A 10554-nucleotide genomic window follows, 5' to 3' on the forward strand; every position below is an offset into this window, starting at 1 on the left:
GGAACTAGAAAAGGTACAAAGCCCAAAGCCAGTAGAAAGAAATAATAAAGATTAGAGGAAATATAAATGAAATAGAGCCTAAAATAAAATAGATCAGATCAATGAAACTAGAAGCTGGTACTTTAAAATGGTAAAAAGAATGATAAACCTTCAGCCAAACTCATAAAAAAAGGAGGACTTACATATCTATAATCACAAATGAATGAGTATAAATAACAACTGACACCACAGAAATACCAAAGATTATAAGAGAATATCATGGAAGATTATGTCAACATATTAGACAACTGAGAAAAAAAAAGGATAAATTCCTAGAAAGATATAACCTCTGAGGAATGATTCAAGGAAGCAAGAGAAAATTTGAGCAAACCAATTACTCAATGGTTTGAGTAATTCAATCAATGAAATTGAATCAGTAATCAAAAAACAACAACAGCAACAACTAAAGTCCAGGATCAGATGGCTTCACAGGTGAATTCTACCAAATATTTATAGATGATATATTACCTATTTTTTTGAAGTATTCCAAAAAAAAGCAGGGGAGGATGGAAAGATTCCAAAATCATTCTAGGAGGCCAGCATTGCCTTAATATCAAAACCAGATAAAGAAACTACAAAAAATGAAAACTGCAGGTTAATATCTCTGAAGAACATAAATGCAATAATCCTCAACAAAATATTAGCAAACCAAATCCAACAACACATTGAAAACATCACTCAGCACAATCATGTGGGATTTATTCCTGTGATGGAAAGGTGGCTCAATATTCACCGATCAATGTAATACACCACATTAGCAAAAGAAAGTATAAAAACCATGTAATCATTTCAATAAATGCAAAAAAAGGATTTGAAATAATACAGCATCCATTCATGGAAAAAAAAAAAAACTCTTCAAAAAGTAGGTTTAGAGGAAATAAACCTCAACATTATAAAGGCCAGTATGAAAATCTCACAGCTATCATCATACTCAATGGGGAAAAACTGAGAACTTCTCTTTTAAGATCAAGAACAAGACAAGGATGTCCACTCTCGCTACTGTTATTCAACATTGTACTGAAAATCCTAGCCATAACAATCAGAGAAGAAAAATAAATGAAAGGCATCCAAATCAGTAAGGAAGAAGAACTTTCCCTATTTGCAAATGACATGAAACTACCTATAGAAAATCCTAATGACACCACCAACAAAGCTACTAGAACTGAGAAATGAATTCAATAAAATTGCAGAATACAAAATTAATACCCAGAAATATGTTGCATTTCTAGGCACTAATAATGAAATAGTAGAAGAAAAATTAAGAAAACAATCCCATTTATATTGCACCAAAAAGAATGAAATTTCTCAGAATAAACTTAACCAAAGTGGTAAAGGACCTGTGTTCCAAAAAGTATAAAACATCAATGAAAGAAATTGAAGATGACACAAACAAGTGGAAGAATATTCCATGTTCATGAATCAGGAGAACAAATATTGTTTAAAAGTTCATACTACCCAAAGCAATCTACAGATTTAATTCAATCGCTATCAAAATACCAGTAGCATTTTTCACAGAAGTAGAACAAAGAATCCTAAAATGTGTATTGAACCACAAAAAACCTAAATAGCCAAAGCAATCATGAGAAAGAGAAACAAAGCTGGAGGTATCACAATCTCAGATTTCAAGATATACTACAAAGCTGCAGTTATCAAAACAGTATTATACTGGCATAAGAATAGACACTGATCAGTGGAAGATAATAGAAAGCCCAGAAATAAACCCAGGATTATATGGTCAATTAATCTAGAACAAAGGAGGCAAGGATATACAGTGGGGAGAAGTCTCTTCAACAAATGGTGTTGAGAAAACTAAACAGCTACATGTAAAAAAAAATTTAAATTGTACCACTTTCTTATACCATATACAAAAATAAATTCAAAAAAGACTAAAGACCTAAATGTGAAACCTGAAACCATAAAATCCCTGGAATAAAATATATATGTTTCCTTTGGCAATGAAAACAAATTCAAATTTAAATTATTGGTACTGTACCAAAATGCAAAACTTTTGCACAATGAAGGGAAACATCAACAAAACAAAAAATATACCCCACCAAATGAGGGAAGATATTTGCAAATCATATATCTGATAAAGGGTTAATATCCAAAATATGTAAACAACTTATACAACTCAACATCAAAAAATAATCTGATTAAAAATAGGCAGAAGTCATGCACAGACATTTTCCAAGGAAGACCTACAGATGGTGAAAAGAAACATGTAAAGATGCTCAACATCACTAATCATCAGGGAAATGTAAATCAAAACAACAGTGAGATATCACCTCACACTTGTCAGAATGGCTAAAATCAAAAAGATAAGAAATAACAAATTTTGGTGAAGATGTGGAGAAAAAGGAATCCTTGTGCACTGTGTATGGGAATGCAAATTGTTGCATCTAATGTGGAAAACAATAGGGATATTTCTCAAAAATTAAAATAGAATTACTATGGGATTCAGTAATTCCACTACTTGGTATTTCCCATAGAAAACAAAAACACTAATTTAAAAGATATATGTACCCCAATGTTTATTGCAGCATTGTTTACATTATTCAAGATATGGTACCATCCCAAGTGTCCTTTGATTGATTAATGAAAAGAACTGGTATATTTATACAATGGAATATTACTCAGCCATAAAAAAAGAAATGAAATCTTCCCATTTGCAACAACATGGATGGACCTAGAGCGTATAACGCTAAATGAAATAAGTCAATCAGAGAAACACAAATACCATATGTTTTGCTCATATGTGGAATTTAAAAAACAGAAAAAAATGGATAAAAACAGATCCTTAAATATAGAGAATAAACTGGTAGTTTTCAGAGGGGAGGTGGGGGGATGGGTGAAATAAGTGAAGGGGATTAAGAGTACACTTATCTTGATGAGTACTGAGAAAATATAGAATTTTTAAATCATTATATTGTATACCTGGAACTAATATAACACTGTATGTTAATTATACTTGGATTAATTTTTTTTTCATTCATGGTTCTGAATCATGGCATGCTTTACCAACATAATTTCAAAAGTGAATTCTTTTAATCCAGGAATATAAACAGAGGTGACCCTGAAACATGGCATTAGCCTTATGGTTCTGTTATGAGAATCACTAAGATTCAGGAGTGGTAAGAGTATGGTTCTTTGAGCCTATACTAAAAGAGACCTAAGACCCATTAACACAGTTTGCTCATAAATTCCCCAGACAGGAATGAGAAATTATATATATATATATTCTTTTGAGACTTCCACTTAGAATGCATGGTTCCCTTTTGTGACTCCTCACCCCCTTTTAATATGCCTTGTTTTTGTTCATTTTGTAGGAGTAGAAATGCTTGGAAAAACGTCAGAAAGTCCATTAGTGTCATATGATCTGCAGCTCTTTAAAGAAACCATATTCTTAACCAATCAAATATATCCTATGTGCTGCTTTTGGAACTGTGAATACAGGAGTGAAAAAACAAATAAGGCTCACTGCCTGTATGGAGCCTAAATTCTTATTGTGAATACAATTAATGAACAATGAATAAATATGGAGTTTAAGATAAAGATGCATTCTATGAAGAGAAATAAATAGGATTCAGGCTTAGGAAACTGACTGGACACTTGCTGGGGAAGGCGATAACATAAGATACGGTAACCAGGGAAGGCTTCTCTGAAGAGATAATTTAGCCTGACATAATACATGGTGAGAACGTTTAGTCAGGAAAAGATCTGCGGAGGAACAGTCCAAGCAGAAGAAACAGCATACATAATGCCTTGGAAAAACAAAACAAAACAAAACAAAACAAAACAAAAAACAATCTTGGTGCTTATGAGAAACAAACAAACAAAAAACAAAAAATGCTAGTTTGGCTAAATTATGTAAGAAAAGTGGAAAAGTGGTACAAAATGAGGGTGGAAAATAGGTATGGTCTAGATAATGTAGGCATTGAAAACCAAGGTAAGAAGTTTGAGCTTTATTCTGAAGGTAATGGGGAACTACTGGAGTGTTTGAAGCAGGAGAGAATAGAGATAGCAAGACTACTTAGAAACTCTTGCAGTATTTCAAGAAAGATGATGATTGAAAGTGTTAAAGTAGTAGTAGTTGAGATGCAGAGATGTGGACAGATTCAGGATATATTTTGGAGGTAAAGTAAAGAAGTTTTACTGATTGATCATATGTGGGGGATGAGGAAATGGATAGAATCACAGATGATATCCAGGTTTTAAAAGATCAAGTGGGTATTTACTAAGATGGAAAAGACTGGGGAGGTATAGATTTTGGAATGGGTTGAGAGTTGTTATGTTACTTTTGAGATGCCTAGTAGAATTCACACTGAAAATTTCAAGTACGTGGTTAGATAAAGGAATTTACACTTCAATGGAAAGATCAGAGCTAAGCATATTAATTTTGAAGTAATTAAAACATAGATGATATTTAAAGCCATTGGATTAGATGGATTTACCAAGAGAGGGTTGTAGATAGAAAAGGTCAGGAACCAAGTCTTAGGTCATTGCAACATCAAAGATGAGGAAGAGGGGGATACAATAAAGGTGGCAGAAACTACCAGTAAGTAGGAAGAAAACAGGATAGTAGAGTCCTAGAAATCAAGTAAAGTACATATTTTTAGAAGGAGAGAGAGGTTATTTTAAATGACGTTGCATTGTAGAATAAGATGAGAGAGGAGAAACAAATGGATGTGGCCACAAGAAGGTATTTAGTAAATCTTGAAAAGAGCAGTTTCAGTAGAGTGATAGAGAAGGAAAAGCCTGACTATATGGTAGTTATGCATATGGAAGCTTATTAAAGAGACTTTGAATGTAAAAAAGCCCATAACTTACCCTGAAAGGTTTTCTTTTATAATTAAAATCAATCCATGTCCCCAACCTGTTTTCTTATATTTTACTTATTTTTTTCATAAACACTTCTCATGGAAAATAATCCAGCTACTTGGGGGTCTTTCTTTTCCTTTGCCTTAAAATTTATCCACCAATACATTCTCATTTCTTGTAAAGCTTGCTGCCCTAATGGCTACTCACCCATTGATTCAGCCCCTAAGACTTACCATTTAGCAATAACGTCATTAATCAGCTTTGGACTTAAAGTCCAGACTTTCTGACAGAAATGAAAAAAAACATATCTAAATAAAAATAGAAAAATATATGAAGAGAAAAATGGATATATATACATAAAATTTTATTATAAATCAAGGATAGAAAAAAAACTTGGAATAAAAAGTAAAGGGAGATCCCCATGAGATTAGAAGAGGAAGTAGAAGCCCCTTGAGAAGAAATAAGCCTAAAAGAACAGGGAGGAAGAGGGGGAAGGAAGGAATTTAATTAACATGAGAAGCTCAAGGTTAAGACTCAGCAATATCTACAGAAGCTCTGAATTTAGCAGAACACAGGGCATCAGTCCTGTCATGCTGAGAATTGACAATAAACACTGTGTGAAAGCAGAGGACACAGAGGTTGATGCCCAGAAACCATGCAAATGAATTATGTCACAACCAAAGATCAGAAAGAGCCAGTAAGGGTGGAGAACATGGGGAACAGGAGCCCCTACATTCAAATTGAGATATCCACCTAAGCTTCCCCTTATAGCCAGATTTTGGAGGAAGGGGAATGAAAGAGGAGATCCTCTGGAGAAAAGAAAAGAAACTAAATTTACAGAACATTTACTCTCAAAGAGAGCAAATTAACCTGAAAGAGACTGTTATAAACCAGAACGGATCTCGTTACCCCTGGCAAGTTAAATTATTTCCCTGATTATCAGTAAGAATGATGACTTATAAAGAAGTTTAGTTCAGCTATAGATTAAATAATTTAATTTGCATATTTGAATCCTTGTATGTTATGTTTTTACTGTACTATGTCTGGATTTTGGTTGAGTTTTTACTATATTTAGCAACTTCTTAGGAAATGTCTTTCTATCTCATTAAAATCTGCCCCTATAGAAGTTTGAGTCAATTTTCATTCTTTTATTCCTTCTTAAGAACATTTAACCACTCTTGTAATTGTATTCTCTTTACAAATAATTTTAAATTTTTCTTCAGTCACAAGCCTATTCTCTGTTTCAGTCTAAATATTATTAACTTTTTGACATTTGTTTTTCAACTCTTTTGAGTCCTTTTGAATTATTCTTTCTTATCTGTTAGTCCCTAACTTGTCAATATTCCAGTAAAATTGAACTACTCTTAAGGAAAATATAAATTCAACCTTTTAAAATATTTTTCATTTTTAGTCGATTTTTTTCTAAAAACACAGTAAACATACCAAAGGAGCATGTCTTGGTTTTAGAGGTGCAGGAGGCATCTTGCACTGACAGAGACGTTTGATCTTGGGTGATGGTAGCAAAGGCTCACAAGGAGGTAGTGGTGGTCTTTCTCTTGATGGAGGGACTCTACCTGTACCTGTTTTTTTTTCTTTTTCTTTAAATGTAGTCTTTTTGGATGACATTTTGAATTCTCTCTTTAGTTCCAGTGCTTCCTTCTTTGAATCAGTAGATGTGGCATCTGATTCATCAGCAACTCTCTTTTTAGCCCCAAATTCATATAGTGACTCTTCAGATTCAGCATCTGAACTTTCGAATGTCTCAGGCTTCTTTGAGTCTGTCTTGGAAGATTCATCAGATTCTGTATCAGTAGACTCTATGCCTTTCTTTGCATCCTGTTTCTTGGCATCTTTCTTTGAATCTTTCTTAGTCTTCTTTGAATCATACTTATCCTTCTTTGACTCCCAATCAGATTCAGTTTCAGTAGACTCTTCAGACTTCATTGCAAACTTATTTTTGTCATCTTTCTTTGAATTTCTCTTATCCTTTTTTGAATCCCATTCAGATTCAGTTTCAGTAGACTCTTCAGACTTCATTGAAAACTTATTTTTGTCATCTTTCTTTGAATTTCTCTTATCCTTTTTTGAATCCCATTCAGATTCAGTTTCAGTAGACTCTTCAGACTTCATTGAAAACTTATTTTTGTCATCTTTCTTTGAATTTCTCTTATCCTTTTTTTCAACTTTTTTATGCTTTTTTGAATCCCATTCAGATTCAGAATCAGCATCAGTAGACACTACATCCTTCTTGGCATCCTTTTTCTTGTCATCTTTTTTTGAATCTTTCTTTTCCTTCTTTTCATCTTTCTTCCAATTCTTTGTCTCCAATTCAGACTCAGTTTCAGCATCAGTAGACACTGCATCCTTCTTTGTATCCTTTTTCTTGTCACTTTTCTTTGAATCTTTCTTAGCCTTCTTTGGCTCTTTCTTTGCATCCTCTGAGTCTGCAGATTCTTCATCAGTAGACTCTGTGTCTTTCTTTGCATCCTTCTTCTCTTTCTTTGGACCTTTCTTATCTTTCTTTGCATCTTTTGAGTCTACAGATTCAGCATCAGAGCTTTTCTTTGCATCCTTTTTTGTGTCCTTCTTTGAAGGCTTCTTTGAATTATTCTGAGAGTAATTCTTTAACCCCATATCACATTTCATAGATTCAGCACCAGACTCCTCTAAATACAGTATGAAATCCATATTTGAACTATTTTTTGAACAAGTCTGTGATTTGGCATCAGAATTGTTCTTTGAGTCTTTAGAATCCTTCTTTGCACATATGAATTCGTTATCTGTCTCCTTGGAATTCTTCAAATCTCTCTTATCTTTTTTTGGATACATTGAGACAGCTTTAAAATCACTGGATTCTGGGTTTATTTCTAATTTGGACTTTGAATCCTTAGATAGTTCACTTTTACGTGATAATTTTGATGGAGTTTTATCTGCTTTATTTCCTCTTTTAAGTTTCTCATCATTTACCATTTTAGATTCTATAGTTGTTTCATGTGGGCCTTTGTTTTTCTTGGAATTTCTCTGCAAAGTTCTTCCTTTTTTGTCATCTTTGGACTTTTTAGAGTCTCCATTTTCTGTATGGGCTTTAAGAGTATAAGGATTTCTGAATGGAGCCTGTCTCCTGACAGTTAAATAAACAGATGGCCTTTGGGAAATTTTTTTTAAAGGATGCCTTATCCTTATATAAACTGGCTTCTGAACTTCTAATTTTTTTTTGTCGTGTCTCTGAAAAGATTAGTTAGAATAATGATAAACGTTTTTAAATAAGTTATATCTTTTTAATATTGAAACATGAAAATTGTCTAGTTTTTCATTAACCATCTACTTAAAATGGAAAAAAAGTTTCAACATTCTATGTGTGTTCTGTATGTGAGATAACTCCATATTAGAAACCAAATGACTTTAAACCTTAGGATTTTCTCAATGACTTATATAGAGATTGGAGCAAGCCCACAGTGATCCATGACATTTAAGGGCCCATCCTCACCATTGATAGTGGATTCCTTTTCTTTTCTTTTTTTTTTTTTTTAAAGATTTTATTTATTTATTTGACAGAGAGAGAGATAGCGAGAGCAGGAACACAAGCAGGGGGAGTGGGAGAGTGAAAAGCAGGCTTCCCGCCGAGCAGGGAGCCCGATGTGGGACTTGATCCCAGGACCCTGGGATCATGACCTGAGCTGAAGGCAGACGCTTAACGACTGAGCCACCCAGGCACCCAATAGTGGATTCCTTTTCAATCCCTATATGGGATAGATCTTTTGAATCATTTTGTGCACCTTTCATCCCCAAGTTAGCTCAGAAGTAAGCTGATGCCCTTGTAGTTTGTCATGACGATTCTTGTGATAACTGTAGGCTTCAGGCCTTGGTCAGATTTTTATTCCTGCTTTCAACATCTCTGATCAAATCAAGAGCCTGAGAGCCCTGATGTGAATTATTTCTCAAAACAAGGACATAAAATGAAACAAATATCTGATCCTATTAATTTGAGTAGCGGTAGTAAAATTTTTTTGTCTCAACCCCAAATCTGTCAAATCTGGACACATATACTAATTTTGCACTTATCTTTTATAGTCCTTTATTCATTAGGGACATCACCAGTCAATGAAATGGTCATATAGAATTAAAGGAGGACCATGAAGAGAAGCATGAAACTTGGATCACTACAGATGTAATGAATGACACTTGAATAAATGCATTGACTGTAACTCTGCTTTGGGTGATGCTTTTAAAACTCATTTTGATATTACGATGGGTGATATCAGATCTCATTTAAATCACAGTAGTTAAAATAACACAAAGAGTAGGAATGGAAAATAGAGAAAGATTTGATGTTTCCTTTCAAACATCTCCATCATCTTCTCTATTTGTAAGCTAGTTTTTCCTTTTCCTTATTAATAAGATAATGGCACTTAATAAAAGAGGTAGAGAGTTTGAATGTCCCAGTATCTAGTATCCTGAGTGCCAGATTAAAGAAAATGGAGAGGCCCTGAAACCTCATAAACATTGGTTCATATTCTAAGATTCAGTTTAGATGTTTTTGCAACTGGTAAACATTTCCTGAGAGGGCGCCTGGGTGGCTCAGTCATTAAGCGTCTGCCTTCGGCTCGGGTCATGATCCCAGGGTCCTGGGATCGAGTCCCACATCAGGCTCCCTGCTCGGCAGGAAGCCTGCTTCTCCCTCTCCCACTCCCCCTCTTGTGTTCCTGCTCTCGCTGTCTCTCTCTCTGTCAAATAAATAAATAAAATCTTTAAAAAAAAAAAAACATTTCCTGAGAGATCCCACTAGTTGCAGCATTAGGTTCTGTAGCTTACATAGCCTAATAGCTATATAATGCTTTTGAAAAGGAGAATTATGTATAAATAAAAGTTTATCTGAAACAGATGGGGGTAATCTGTTGTACAGGGAATTATAAATTTAAAAATATCTGCTTCCAAAAGGAAGTAAAATTCAAATTACATATTTTTAAATTTATATTTATATATTAAATAATCTTAGATTTAGTTAAAAATGACATTTTCAATACTTACAGGAACTGAGATTTGTGATTCTGAAGGTCTTGATCTCTTTTTTCTACCTGGCTGGAGTGGTTTGGGAAATGTCAAAGTAAAATAATCTTGATTCCATAATTTTCTGCTTGATTCATTGACTAAAATGAGTGAGGACAATGAACAATTTGCAATTAATAGACTTTTATCAGCACTGAAATATTCTTGAGTAAGAAATATATTGTTTAAGATAAATTATAACTTAAAATATAGCTTTCCCCTCTTGAGTCTATAGTTTATTTGCATATCAGTTAGGGAAAATAAAAGCTGATTTCTTCATTTAGGGCTAAATTATGTGTAAACTTACATTTGTAATTTTATTTTCTAGATTAAACTAGTTTTCACAATTTTCACTTAAATCATAGTAGTTAAAATAATACAAACAGTAGGAATGGGAAACAGAGAAAGATTTGATGTTTCCTTTCAAACATCTCTATTTTGGTTTTTCTTTATGTCATTTTGGTTCTGTTGCAGACAATATGTCTTCTATAACCCCATGATAGCACAATGCAGAGCGTAGTCAGTAAAGTCTCTATTGATTAAATCTAATAATTTATTTTAGTGCTCCTCTGACCTCAATGACATCTAAGCCACAGAAATTAAGGCTACAAACCCAAATCCTGATTTTAGTTCAGGGAACCCTATTTATTT

General features: G+C 33.6%; 1 protein-coding gene across 1 annotated transcript in view; it reads right to left on the reverse strand.

Annotated features, from left to right (window-relative positions):
- Nucleotides 1-3024: 3024 nt before the first annotated feature.
- Nucleotides 3025-10554, reverse strand: part of CYLC1 (cylicin 1) — an 18750-nt gene continuing 11220 nt past the window's right edge. Inside the window, exons 2-5 of the mRNA XM_081809278.1 lie at nucleotides 9886-10004; nucleotides 6301-8082; nucleotides 5091-5140; nucleotides 3025-3112 (exon numbers count right to left, since the gene is read on the reverse strand). Of these exons, the coding sequence (XP_081665404.1) occupies nucleotides 3025-3112; nucleotides 5091-5140; nucleotides 6301-8082; nucleotides 9886-10004 (2039 nt within the window). The remainder of the gene's footprint in view (nucleotides 3113-5090; nucleotides 5141-6300; nucleotides 8083-9885; nucleotides 10005-10554) is intronic.

The sequence above is a fragment of the Leptonychotes weddellii genome, chromosome X (assembly GCF_054177405.1).
Source record: "Leptonychotes weddellii isolate Sample4059 chromosome X, ASM5417740v2, whole genome shotgun sequence".
In the NCBI taxonomy this organism is placed as follows: domain Eukaryota; kingdom Metazoa; phylum Chordata; class Mammalia; order Carnivora; family Phocidae; genus Leptonychotes; species Leptonychotes weddellii.